This window comes from Phascolarctos cinereus, unplaced genomic scaffold (assembly GCF_003287225.1).
Source record: "Phascolarctos cinereus isolate Bilbo 61053 unplaced genomic scaffold, phaCin_HiC Scaffold_2;HRSCAF=192, whole genome shotgun sequence".
NCBI lineage: Eukaryota > Metazoa > Chordata > Mammalia > Diprotodontia > Phascolarctidae > Phascolarctos > Phascolarctos cinereus.
The window spans coordinates 371270890-371284910 of NW_027555625.1; the positions used below are offsets into that span (position 1 = coordinate 371270890).

Sequence of the window (14021 nt, forward strand, 5' to 3'; positions counted from 1 at the left end):
AATGCAACCTAAAACCAAAACTTTGTCAAAGCAGGGTAAGGCCAAATAGGTGTGATATGACAATTTAATTTGGGACAAAGATTCAATTCTAGGCTAAAAATTTTAGGTCTTAGATAGCTTAAAACTAAAATATCTTTTAAATGAATTTCAATTTATTTTACCAAAACAAGTAGTTCTTGAAACAAGTGTTAGCAATTCTTCTGGCACAGGTGATGAAGCACTGTACTTGGACTCAAGAAGACCTGGGTTTAAATCCTCCTTAAGACATTGTCTGTGTGACCCTGGGCAGATACCTCTCCCCAGCCCCTCACTGTGTGCTCCTTTGGCTGTGTCTAGTATGTCCTGATTTAAAAAAAAAAAAAAGGTGTATGTGGGCTGTCATCAAGATTAACAAAGCACGAGTGCTTATGCCGGGCACAGGTTAAGAAACGGAAGATTAGAGAAGGTAAACATCTGACCAACAGATGGAAGACAGGCCTTTGTTCAGGGCTCTTTCTACTACAACATGTTAACGTGTATCAGTGGTATATTTTATTTAAAATCTAATCAAATATCTAGTCAGAGGAAAGTCTGGTTATGGGTGCTTTAAACTTTGGCCTCTTGAATCAACTTCAAGACTCAGATGAAGAGTTATGAACCTGGAGTCAAGAAGACCTGAATTCAAATCCAGCCTCAGACATGTATTAGCTGTGTGACCCTGGGCAAGTCATTTAACCCAATTGTCCCTCCCCAACAGTCATATCTCTCAAGGTTAGTTCTTTCTCTTTAGGCAGAGGAAAACAAAATAAGGAGAAAATCTCAATTCCCCTTTCCCTTTTCATAAGGCCTCAAAGAGGAGGATTAATAGATTGCCTGTGGTCTGAGTTTACATGGGCTTCTAAAAGGCTCTCATGTATGAATGCAACAAAACAGGGCCCTTGCCTGTGAGCTCATTTAGATTCACTCATTAATGAAATGTGTTGTTCCTAGAGCTTCCAGAAAACACTGGGTCTTTTTATGGTTTTAGAACATGAGAAATGTTATCAGAAATACGTGAGATCTTGAGAATTACCTTCTGCTAGAGCTGTAGGAGGCCTGGTGAGATGTCCACCTTAGGTCCAGGGCAGGAAGGCTGGACCTACTTTGAGGACCGCTCACTGCAGGGAAAGATGGTGGCATTGGGCCAGTCATGTTTGCCCTTTCCGGAGGAGATCACATGAGGCAGTGAGCTCATAGAGCTTGCTAGAAAATCCCTTTCCTTTACTAGTTGACTCCTTATCATGATGGATAGCCTTTGTACCAGTTTTTGTTATCTATAAACCTTGTATGTGTGCCTGCCTTTTTACCACATCGTTATGAGTAATTACCCATTGTAAACGAACCAGTATGACAGTGTTCAGAGTTGCCAAGAAGATGGTGACCTTCACTGGTGGAAGTTTCCTCCCCTGGAAATCCTGATGTTCATGAACTCGTAGGCATAGGGCCTGTATAATATCTATAGAAAAGGTTCTTAACCGGCAGCAAATAATCTGTAGACTTTTGTTTGCAGAAACTATCAGATCCTATGAATGTTAACTCCCCTTTGCATTTAACATTACCACCAGTTCCTTTCCACTTCTTTGTTGCTATTATCATTTGCTTTGTCTTCCTGGAATAGCCAAAAAACTTATAGTCTGGAAATGTTGTCACCCTGAGATAGGGCATGATTTTTGTTAATTTTTCTCTTTTTTTGTATGGTGGGAAAGGTGTGAGACTTAATGCTACATAAGAAGCCTCCATTTTCAGTGCAGCAGCTTCTCTCCATAATAGGTTTCACCTTTGCCTTTATTTGGAAGTATCTAGGAAATCCATGGTGTCCTGCACACATACAGGGAAATGACTAGCCTTAACTCAGCAGTGAACATTTAAATACTGAGACTTAATCAGACTTATCCTAGCTCCTCCCCGCTGGGGCAACAAAACAGACCCTTCCCAAAGCTGTGCCTGGACTCTTTGGGTGGCAGAGGGATCAGCTGGTCACTTTGGTCAGTTTTCTTCCTTGTACAAAAAAGCTATAGCAGATTACGTGTGATTGTAATTCATACCTCTGGTATAATCAATTAGTCATATTTGGAAATAGTACATATGAAAAAATCTTTTGTTCTACATTTTCAGTTGCCTGGAGCTGTCAAAAACTAAACAGAACCCAAAGTTAGGCTGTTTGAGTTTAGTCTTCTGCACAGAAATTGAGCTAACTACAAGTCAGAAGCTCTCCACATGGACACTACAAATTAGTTTACTACCAATGTCATTAACCCTATGCAGGCTTTGTTTTCAGTTATATTCTAAACAAGAGCTTTGCGCTTTGTTAAAAGTTTATGAGCATGGATGATGGTGAAAACATGAATGAAGGTTTTGGAGACCCTGTTGCTGAAACCTACTAACTGTTCTTTAATATTGTCTTACGAATCTTGAGTGTGTTATATTGATCCTTTTTACAGTGTATTTAATAAATATGACATGGCCTCTGCATGGATTCATCTGTAAATGATTATCCTGAGCCGTCAAGTGTCTATCCCCAAGCAGTTATCCATGAATTAGAGGATGTTCCCACAAAACTTTGGTCCACACCACAGTGTACCAAGAGTAGTTTCTGTCCTGTCTTTTCCCTAATGTGACTTTCTGGCTAGAACGCGTGTGATTTATTTATCATTTGAAAGTGGCAGGCTGAATTTGGTTCATCTGAAATGTTAACAAGACTTCTGAAATTTTTTTTTTTGGTTTTAGACTCCTGAAGAGTTGGATGATTCTGACTTTGAGACTGAAGACTTTGATGTTAGAAGTAGAACAAGTATCCAGACTGAAGATGATCAACTTATTGCTGGTCAAAGTGCTCGAGTAAGGATATGTTTTCTTGGAGAAGATGGATGTTTAAACGGTTTAACCCCCTCTGAACTGTGTGGTCACACTCACATACACATACACAGCCACCTGAATCTGCTCTTTCTTGCAGAAGATATATTATCAGTGTTTTGACCTCCATTCTTTATTCTTTCATGCAGTAGAAATGAAGCAGAACATTAAGGCACAAATAAAACTACTGTATTGAGGCTGAGTAGGCTGCAGAGTTTTCCAGAGTATTTCTAACATTTAGTTCAGATAAAAAACCCAAGGAAGGAAAGCCTGCCCCTTTAGAATAGGGTTATGGCTCTTTCCCAGTGGAAATGAAACACAGATAATGAAGTCTTTGGTTCAAGAAAATGCATTAAGCCAAGAAATGACAATGGCTTTCATCCAAAGCCAATCCCTTCCCTTTGCAAACTATTGTTTAGGCCTCAAATGTTAGCGTAGATGGGGAAAAATTAATTTTTGATGGCTGAAATATTAGCAACGCTACATTTGAGGAAAATAGCCGATGCTATTGCATGTATTTGAAGTGTTGCATCTTCAATCACTACCATTTTGTCTTCTTGGGAGGATGCCATGAAAAACTACTAGAATAGGCTTTTTCATTCTTCTAAAATCACTTGAACAGTGGTTCCCTATTAGTCACATTTCTGACATTTAACTTTGGGAACTATACTTAGGAGAAACTATTCCAGAATTCCTTGGTCTATGGTCATTTCCTTGCACTCAGGATGAGGACTCTGCCTGTCTTGAGTTGTCAGAGACCTGTGGCCTTCTTGGACCATTGTGTACCTCCCTTTACCATCTGCTGCCTCATCCCAAAGGTTGTCATTGGACCTGTGGAAGTGCTTCTGAGCCCCAAGAAAACGAAATGGTGCTTTCATGAAACTTAAATGCAGGGTCACATGGTAGGGATTTCTATTCCCCAGTGGATTTCTCTTTCCTCCTTCAAAGCACGCACTCCAAACTACTTCTGAATCACCTTGAAAAAAAAGTCAGACGTAAAGCACTATGCTAAAGTGAAAAACATACGGTTTTTGGCATTCTGGGGAAGCCATTTCACAAGTTAGCTCCTTCCAGAGAAGGCGGAGTTTGAGAATGTGAACAGAGCTGCATCAGCCTTCTGCTGATCTCACTCGGTTTCCCTTTAAGAACTTGTTCCTGCAGGTTGGTAGGTAATTTAAGTTGTTATAAACTTCAGTTCCAGATGAAAAGAAATAACCCTTCAGGCACAGTGAAGCCTATCATGGTATTATCCTGTCTGTGGGTCACAGATTGCCTGTTGGAAACGTTCTTGGAAAAACCAATAGGAATGACTGACTGGATGATGTGCTTGGAGAACTGCATTCTCTTTTTATGACGTTATTTCAGGCTATCATGGCACAGCTTCCCCAAGAACAGAAAGCTAAAATTGCTGAGCAGGTGGCCAGCTTTCAGGAAGAGAAGAGCAAGCTGGATGCTGAGGTGTCCAAATGGGACGACAGTGGCAATGACATCATTGTGCTGGCCAAACAGATGTGCATGATCATGATGGAGATGACAGATTTCACCAGGTGAGCCCACGTGGCCACATTTCAGCAAGCAGTGGGAGAAGGGCGAGGGGTCTTGAATGCTTCCTGTACAAAGGAGCCAATGTATCCTTGAGATTTTTCTAGTAGCAAGTTAACACAGTACATCCCTTATAGGGTTTCATTTTCTGAGGGGTATTAGACCACCCTGGTCGCTGGGCGCGCGCCCCCCCCCTTTATCTTTCTGCCCCCTCCTAATGCTTATGACTAGATTCCCCTAAAGAGGTCCCTAGGAGGATATGGTGCTTGACACCCTCTGCCCAAGTGCCAGCCTTTCACTGCTTACTCATAAGGTCTAGTATTTCTGGCCTTGATTATGAGTGTTTTCTGATTGTTTTTTGCAGAGGCAAAGGACCACTTAAAAACACATCAGATGTAATTAGTGCAGCTAAGAAAATTGCTGAGGCAGGATCAAGGATGGATAAGTTGGGAAGAACCATCGCAGACCATGTGAGTATCAGGGCTATATCTGATATGAGTGATGGAAGCAATCCTTATTTCTTAGTTGTTACTCATTCTCATTTGCAAAGAATCCATGACCTCCTGGAGAAAGCCAAAGAACAGTTTGGGGACATCCAACTTTGGAGGTAGAGAACACAGCTGGAGGTATAGAATGCTGCTGAGGTTAAAAAAAAAAAACAACCACTGAGCCAGATTCCTCAGGAATTGTTATACTATTGTATATAATCTGAACCACCAGCATTTGCTTTTAGCAGAATTAACATAATATAGAAATTTTTTAAAAGCAATTTTCATGAATGTTAATTTTCTCATTTGGATTTCATCATCTGACTGGCTTTTATGTCTCCTTAATTTTCTTTTTTTTTCCCCCACATTACATTATGGATGTAATTAGGTAACTTGTGTTATCTTAGTTCATGAAGCTTGTTCCAGACACATCCCAGTTGCCTGCTTTCCCTCCCCCTAGAAGGGAGTCTGTGCTGCAAGTCCATCTCTGTGCTGCAGCCTTCGTGGGCAGGCCCAGGCGCCGATAGTAATAGCTGGCATTACACGGTGCTTTACAAAGGAGCTGTTATCTATCTTCAGAGGACTGTTAGGTTAAAAATACTGTTTTACCTTCCAGTGTCCAGACTCAGCCTGCAAACAGGACCTCCTTGCATATCTACAGCGCATCGCTCTCTACTGCCATCAGCTCAACATCTGCAGCAAAGTCAAGGCAGAGGTTCAGAACCTGGGTGGGGAGCTTGTTGTCTCTGGGGTGAGTTTTCCTAAAAAGTAAATTACTGAATGTGAATAAAGTTGCTTAGGTCTGAACAAACTCGGTTCATATTAGTTGGGGCCTGACACAGACATACTCTGAAATGGCCTTCAGTAAACACAGCCAGTAAGGTAGCTGTTTCACAGTGTAGACCCCAAAACACACTTTGCCCAAGGTTTTGATATCTGACCTAGGTCTTGGGGGAAAAGAAAACAAAGGTAAGTAGACCAGATATGGAACATACATTCCTTGGTGGCCCTAAGCCATGTAGCCATGTACTGTTGAAAGCAGCTGAGAGCAGTTGCCAAGAACATTATCACTAATTTGGAAAGAAATGTTTTTACCCTCCGAGTTTTCCATCTTAGTCATAAAGAAGATATGGTCACGTAAAGTGGGACACATGGGCCAGCAGCTTGGAGAACCTACTTATACACAGATGATCATATTCCAAATGGGACCTTAGAAACAATCAGTCCTCGTTTGAGTGAGAGCTGTGATTTTCAAAGTGTGGGTCCCTTTGGGCCCTGCCCCTAGCTCACCACAGCCTCGGCTGAATCAGGCATTTACACTTAGCACCACCATCGAGGTGGAATTTGGAAAATCGGGGGTTTCTGAAAGGAGTTATGGCATGACAAATGCATTAGAGCGAGTGCCTTTTAGGACCCTTGTTGCTTTTCAGAAGTACAAGTGAGGCAGGCGGTACAGACCCTGTCGAGTTAAACACTGGCATTCTAGAATGAGCCTTGCAGACCTGCTGCCTGGCACACCCATCTCGGTTATCTCAGTTCTGGCATTGCTGAATAGGGGGAGCCATGTAAGGTACAGGAAAACAGAAGGGAAAAAAAATCTTTGCTTATAAGTGCAAACTTATCTGGTTGTAATCGAAGTAATGGGCATTGATGTCAGCCAGAGATGATTAACCCAACTACCAGGCACCTGTTGGCTCTTGTTGGCAATACTGTTCAAAGCTGAAGTGCCCTCTTTATTTCCAGTGACTCCTCATCCTGGAGAGAATACGGTTTACAGGGGATTCCTCCTAACCTGTTTCATATAAGAGAGGTTTCTGAAATTTCCACTAGGTTGTAGGTGGAGGCTCTAATCTAACCCCCAGGCACCACATGACTATGCAGAAGTTGCCTCACTGACCCCCAGATCTCCCATAGTCTTAGCCAAAATTGTGTGGGCTTCTGAGGCCTTTCTCCTGGGTTTCTATCTCATTGGATTGAAATGAGGATCTGAACCACCCATGCTTTTTTTCTTCTTTGCCTCTGGTTATAGACACAAAATAATGTTAATCTCACAGTAATTTTTTTGGTCTACATTCCAAATAAAAGGAAATACTAAATTTCATTTATGGGTCAGGGGAAGTTAGAATATAATTTTTTTCCCTTCCATATTCATGTATTCACTGATATTTTAATCAAGAAGTACTATGTCAGCAGTATTGATTCTCTAGTCCCCTATGCCTACCATGAAGCAAAAGAGTTTAACATCTTTGCTATCTTTCCCATGGTTTCAGTGGTCTCCCTACCTGCCTCTAGTTGCATCTACACTTCCAGGACAACATCTTAACTCCTTACATGCACAGAGGTCTCGACCCCTGCCCACCACACACACCATCTGCCCAGGCCAGTCCTAAGATGGACCCATATACATATGCCCCTTTTTTTGTCCTCCTCTGGGACTCAGTGTGGATCAGAGATTCTTCATTTTCCCCTCCTTAGAACAGTGTTTTAAAAGGCACAGGATTACAAAAGAAACCAATGATTTTGGAATATAGATGTTTTTTAAAACGATTTCACAGATCCCAGAATGTATAATTCCATCACCCAACCAAAGAGTGCCGTTACAGATATAGTTGATGGAACTCTAGATATCGATTCCTGGAGGGGAAAAAGGCATTGAGTTTGATTTAAGTGCATAACCATCCTCCGTCCCAAGTCTCTAAGAGGCATGTTGTGTTTTGTGACCCCAGGTGGACAGTGCAATGTCCCTGATCCAGGCAGCCAAGAACCTGATGAATGCTGTGGTACAGACTGTGAAGGCTTCCTATGTGGCCTCCACCAAGTACCAGAAATCCCAGGGAATGGCTTCTCTCAACCTCCCTGCTGTGTCCTGGAAGATGAAGGCCCCAGAAAAGAAGCCCTTGGTGAAGAGAGAAAAACAGGATGAAACCCAGACGAAAATCAAGCGGGCGTCTCAGAAGAAGCATGTGAATCCTGTGCAGGCCCTCAGTGAGTTCAAGGCCATGGACAGTATCTAGAGCGGCTTCAGCCGGTCACACCTTCTGCCACTGTCTTCTCTAAACTAACTTTCCTTCAAATGGCTTCTGTGAATCATAGACATTTCCTGTTCATTCAAATGTATTTCCTTAATATAATGTTGATATTAGATGCTATGAGAATGTAGATTTTTTTTTTAAACCTGACCATGTGATACCAGTATGAGAACAAGCTTGTATTTCAGTGGAGGATGCCTTTAGATTCCAGAAGCATTATTTTTAGTTGCATTTTTTTAAAAATATAAGCTTGAAGAAAAACTATAACCAAAGAGATTGCTAACACTATTGTATCATGATGTGTCTGTCTCCATGATTGAAGGTTTGCATTGTGATCGAGAGGTTTGTGTCAGCAGTGAACAGAAAGGTGGGGACTGTTGCTTGTAGTATTCAGGAGGGAAATTGGTGAGAAAATATGTCACATCCTACAGCTTTCTAACTCAAACTTTTGGATTTGGAAGAGAGCACTTGGGTACATTGTGCTGTGGAGAAGGCTGTCGTCAGAGAAACCATTTTGGGCAGATAGATAGATAGGCTGTTATTAAATTAAAAGGTGCCCGTAAGCACCCAGGCCTGCCCACTCAGACGTCTTGGGGAGCCCAGTGTTTACCAAGGTCGGCAGTATCCCTTATGTGAGGGATTTCATGTATGTCTGCAAAATGACAATCTGTAAGAAATTCAGTAAAACAACATGCATCATGAAGAAAACGGATTACTCTCTTTAGGACACAGGATGAGAATTTTAATGCTTGGTTACAAATTACTAATGTACTTTGCTGCAGGACATTAATAAAATTGCTCTTTCCAGCGGGTGTGTTGTGGTGCTGCAATAGTAACATGTTTTTTGCTTTCTCCCAGTATTCAAATGCAAATTTGTCATTGTGCTCATTTCTAATAATTGCAGTGTTTTCTGCCTTGGGCTTGTAAAAGAAGCCTTGCAAAATAGTGTTTGTTCAGGCAATAATTTCAACTTTACATTATTTGTGGTTACTATAGCGATTACTATAGCTACAAGGTATAATTTTACTGTCTTATTTAAATTTTATGAATTTGAATATTTTTTACACAAACTTTTCCCAATAAAGTGCATGATGAAATCCAGCCAAGTGGGCCAAAGTTTCTCTCCCCTTTCCACTCAAACTATTTTCATCAGGTACAATTTTCAGATTAAGTGTCCTGCCTAAATCCCCTACCCCATCTAGGACCCAACCTTTTCTCTTTTCATAACTCCCACAGTCTCTTAAGAAAAACTATCCTATCTTACCCTTGCCTTCTGAGGGTGTGATCCTCCTATGTGGGAATGAAATAGGATTGGATGGCAAACCTAATCAAACAGGAAAGAGTATTGTATTGATTCTAACAGAACTTTTATATGTACTTTTTTAGAAGATCAATAGTTTAACCAAGGTAGTAACAAAATTATCATGCCCTCTTTTGTGTATTAACACATTCCCCACGATTCAAAGCCTTCACTTGTAATACATTCATGTAGTCGACTAAAACTAGTTAAACACTGGCAGCGTCTGGAGGCGTGCACCATCACACATGCAGCTCTTTAAAAAGCTTCTGTGAGCCAGCAGCTGCTCGTGACTGACCCTCTAGCTCACAAAGACTTGTAGCATTAAATCTCGTGAGGCTCTGGATCGAGAAGGCCTGGATTAAAATCTCTGCCTCTAAGAGAGTGTCCTATGAGGGGCCCCTGCTTAGCAAATGCACATCAGCCTCCTTATGGGCCTATCAGGAGTTCCAGATGAAATGGTTTAAAGTGTTTTATATAGAGTCAGTTAATAAACATTTATTAAGCACCTGCTACATGCCAAGCATTGTGCTAAGTACTGAGGATACAAAAAGGGGCCAAAGTCCATCCCTGCCCCCAAGGAGTTCACCATTTAACGACTGATGTATGTACACGCACATACTGTATTGTATGTAGATTTGAGCTGCTATTGGTCTGATCAGCCACGCTGACATGTAGCTTGACTCCAACACCATGATGTCATTTTGGTCCACTTTGAGAATGAAGGATAACCAGCTCTGTTTATAGTGTGTGAGCTGTCATCACAGAATTATAAAAATTGTACTTGGGCCAGCTCTAGTCCCGCAGAGGAAGAGTGATGGAAAGAGGAATAGTTTTGGTGTCAGAGAACCCGAGTTCAAACCCCAACTCCTGCTTACAACCCTAAATCTATGTGTGACCCCTTCCCCCAACCCCCTTTCCACCACTATGAAACTGGGCTGATTTGTAGTAGACAGATGAGATTGTGCCCTTCTCCTTTAATTAGCTGTGAACAGCTCCCTACAGAGGGCTAACGCGGAAAAAAAAACCATTTATACAACAGATGTAAGTTAAGGAGTAATTATTTGTTTTATAGAGGGATCCACAGTAGGATTTTTATTAAGAAAAGGCCAGCTCTTTTGCAGTCCACTTAAAAAGACTCGATTTGCAACATCTGTTGCAGAAAGTAGAGCATCCATTGTAGCATATAAGACACCTTCCTTCCTTCAGCTCTAATTGGGAATGGGCAGCAGGACAAAATCTGCAGGGAAAGTTTCTGCCTCTGGTTTCAAAAATCTTCCGGTAGCCTTTCACTGAACCTTCCTGCCAGGTATCTAAAGTGTACATTTCCCTTGTTTTCTCTCTCCCCTGCATCCCTTTCTCATTGGAGGATATTAAATGAAACAAATGAAGAGCTATGAATAAGTGGGAAACAATGAATGGTCAAAGACAAGTCCCAGAGGAATATACTACCCGCTCCCCCCCTAAACAGGCTCTAAAAATATTCTAGGTCATAAGACAGGCCAACAGGGAAGCAGCTAAGTGGTGCAGTGGATAGAGTACTGGCCCAGAAGTCAGGAGGACCCGAGTTCAAATCTGGCCTCAGACCGAACACTTTGACACTTACTAGCTGTGTGACCTTGGGCAAGTCCGGCTGCCTAAAAACAACAACAAAAAGACAGGCTAACAAAGCTACCAGTCCTAGATGATCCATCGTTCCTAGGTCTGGAAATTCTTCCCAGTAAGTTGCTCCTTGGCTCCCAGAAACTAACTGTCCTCCCACAGTGAGGTCTCAAGCTCCCACGTTCATCCCTTCATTTCCCCGTACAGGGGCCTGGCCCCAATCCACTGAACTTAACCCATTAGAATTTCTCCTGAGGCCTTGCATTCCCTGTCCTTTTCCTCCTTTCATCTCCGTTTTGTCAGCCTACAGGCCCTTCCATGAACAGGCCAATCACACTGCCATCATGTTGTAGCCACAAGTCCCTTATTTGTCCCTGGCTCTTAGGTAAGAACCCAGAGAAGATACTGCCTGTTGGCAGGGGTTGTAACGTCCACCGTATCTGTGCCATCCCTCCCTGTGCTCTGCTGAAAATCTGAGGCCCCTGACCTGGCTGGTACCACTCCCAGAGCATTGCAGGGGGAGAAGAGAATGCTATCTTCTTTCTAGCCCCTGGGCCACAGTTGTAGGGAATAATAAAGCTGGCTGGGGAGCTCTCCAGGCACAGCCTCCATTTAATCTCATCCAGGACTCGGAGCCCCCAGAGTAGCCACCTCTACATACCTTGTCACCAGTCTGCGTGGTCATCACGTTCCATACATTACAGTGCCAAACATGCTGAAAATAAAGACCCGTGGAGGGGAAGGAGAATGCAAAGAACCCTGTCTCTACTCCATGGAAATGGCAGTCTGGGAGCCTGGTCAGCTTCGTGCCAACCCACAGCAGAAATGGCTCCATTTGTTCTGCTAATACCATTTATCTCCCATATTAGAATGGGAGCTGTCCAACGTCAGAGACCATGTTCTCCAATGTGAATAGGGATGGATGGGCACATTGTGGACACTCGGTAGGTAAATGCTGGAGTGGCTTCAGACTAGAAGCTATATCTCAGGGGTCCCAAGGAAGGGCAACCACCCACAGAAAACAGTACACCTGGTTTCTATTCTGAAAACTCGCAAGGCAACAGCACACACATCCACATATCGTGCTTCCATTAGGGATGCCGAATGCCATACTGGATAGAGCAGGCAAGTTGTCCACCACCTCACCCCTACCCCACCCTCTCAGCCCCTGCCGGCCAACTACCTGGAAGGATTCAATGAGATCCTTACCCTGGTTCCCTGCATGCATGAGAGAAACTACCAACCACGAACTGCCATTCAGACTAGACAGATTTCCACTCTTGAAAGGCCTGGAGGCTCTGGCATGACCTGCCAGTGAAAAAGAATGGGGCGAAGGGATACGTGTGTTCTCCAACTCCCCGTCCCACCATCTCGGCACTTCATCCATTTTTTTTCCTTTGCCCTCAAATGGCAAATGAGAATACACTGGGATGAGTGAAACTGCCATTAAGAAAACAGAGTGAGTGTTCTGGTGATATTCTTAAAAGTATTTCCACTTTTCCATCTCTGGGAATGTCTCAGCCCAAATTAAATCAAACGTGAATGTGTTTATTCTTGTTCCACAGCCCCAGGTCCCCCAAACTTTGGGCACTGAAAACAAGCTAAGTGGCCTTCAGTTTGGGCAGAGGCCCAGAGTTAGAACATGGAGAAGAGCTGGGGGGAAGAAGAGGAAAAGCCGAAGGCAGAAACTCCCCAAATACCTCTCCATCGCTGGGTTGCCCTAGATTCCATTTGTTAACTCTCATTCAAGAACAGGAGCTCTCTCTCCAAGGTCATGTACCATGTTCTCCAATATCTCACACAATACACTGAAGAAAGCTGGAGGGGCAGGCCCATGGTGGGCACTCAGTAAATACTGGACTGGCTTGACACAAAGACAAAGTCCTGAAGGGGAAGAAGTCAAACAGCAATCATTAAGTGCCTCCTATATGCCAGGGAATATATGCTGGGAATACAAAGAAATAGTCCCTGCTCTCAAGAAACTCATACTCTAATGCAATATGAAAATGAATATGTGCAAATAAGATATATTCAGAATAAACTGGGAGGCAGTGTCAGAGGGAAGCGCTAGTAATAAGAGGAACCGAAAACGCTTCTTGCAGAAGGTGAGATGTGAGCTGAGACCTAAAGGTAGTCAGGAGAAGAAGATTAGGAATGAGGACAATGAACACAGCAGAAAAGCAAAGGGTGTCTGAGGAATCTGCCAACAGGACAGGTGAGGTGATGACAGTGTCACTCTCGCCTTGGAGCCAGCTCTGGCACCGCCATCAGTACGTGGGGGGGCAGGAAGAACAAAACCCAGGGCCCTGTTCCTTCCTGCCTTTTCCAGCGGTGCCTCTGAAAGGCCATAAATATCTATTGCTCTTCCTAGAGAAGAAAGAGAGCTGAAAGGTAAAAACTAGAGAGAAATTAGACCGGAACTGAAAGAAATGAGACCCTAGATGAGTACGTCTGATCACAGGACAGGACCTATCCTTTCTGACCTCAAGAGTCCAAGGTGGGTGGGATGTTGCTGGGAGCAGTAATGGAGCCCAGGAAATGGCACCACTCCAACCTTGCCCTCCCTCTGCCCACAGCTCCCCATCTATGTCCCTGGGGGCTCCTCTGACCTTCATCTTTCAGTTTTCTTCCTTGACGTCTCCATGCGGCAACTCTGATAGGTAGAGGTGGAGGGTCCAGGCAACAGTTATACCTCTGTTGTACTGGGTGCTGAACTACCCCCAACCTTCTCACGCCCTGGTTGGTACAGGCTAGAAAGGGCTGAGATCATGGGGAGAGAAATAATGAAATGGGGAGATCCTCACAGACAAAGTCCCCAAGCTCCCAGCCAGCTGCCATGAATTCCCATTTCTGCTCTGGGCAGGATAAGAAAAGCAAGTATGAAACTGTCACCTCAGGGCCATAATTCTGCCCTACCCACTCAAGGAAAGGTGGGGAGACTAGAAAATCTCATCCAAAGTGCTTTTCAAACTTTGCCTTTTCCAAGGAATAATCTGGAGCCTTTTAGGAAGGGTCAGGCAGAGTGACCTGGAGGAAAGCAGCAATCAGGCTACCCATCTGAGCATCCATATCCCACAACCCTCTCCACTCGGCCTCAACTTTAATCCCTGGGCCTGAGGAGCCAGTCTCTGTCCAGATTTAAGCTTTCTTGTGTTTTCTTCTCTGGAAAGGAAGGGAGGGAGCTAGCCCAGT

At 43.4% G+C, this 14021-nt stretch overlaps 1 protein-coding gene across 1 annotated transcript in view; it reads left to right on the forward strand.

Annotated features, from left to right (window-relative positions):
• Positions 1–9031, forward strand: part of CTNNA1 (catenin alpha 1) — a 154255-nt gene extending 145224 nt beyond the window's left edge. Inside the window, exons 14-18 of the mRNA XM_021005074.2 lie at positions 2746–2856; positions 4237–4418; positions 4778–4883; positions 5518–5652; positions 7628–9031. Coding sequence (XP_020860733.1) covers positions 2746–2856; positions 4237–4418; positions 4778–4883; positions 5518–5652; positions 7628–7915 — 822 coding nt within the window. The 3' untranslated portion in view covers positions 7916–9031. The remainder of the gene's footprint in view (positions 1–2745; positions 2857–4236; positions 4419–4777; positions 4884–5517; positions 5653–7627) is intronic.
• Positions 9032–14021: the final 4990 nt, after the last annotated feature.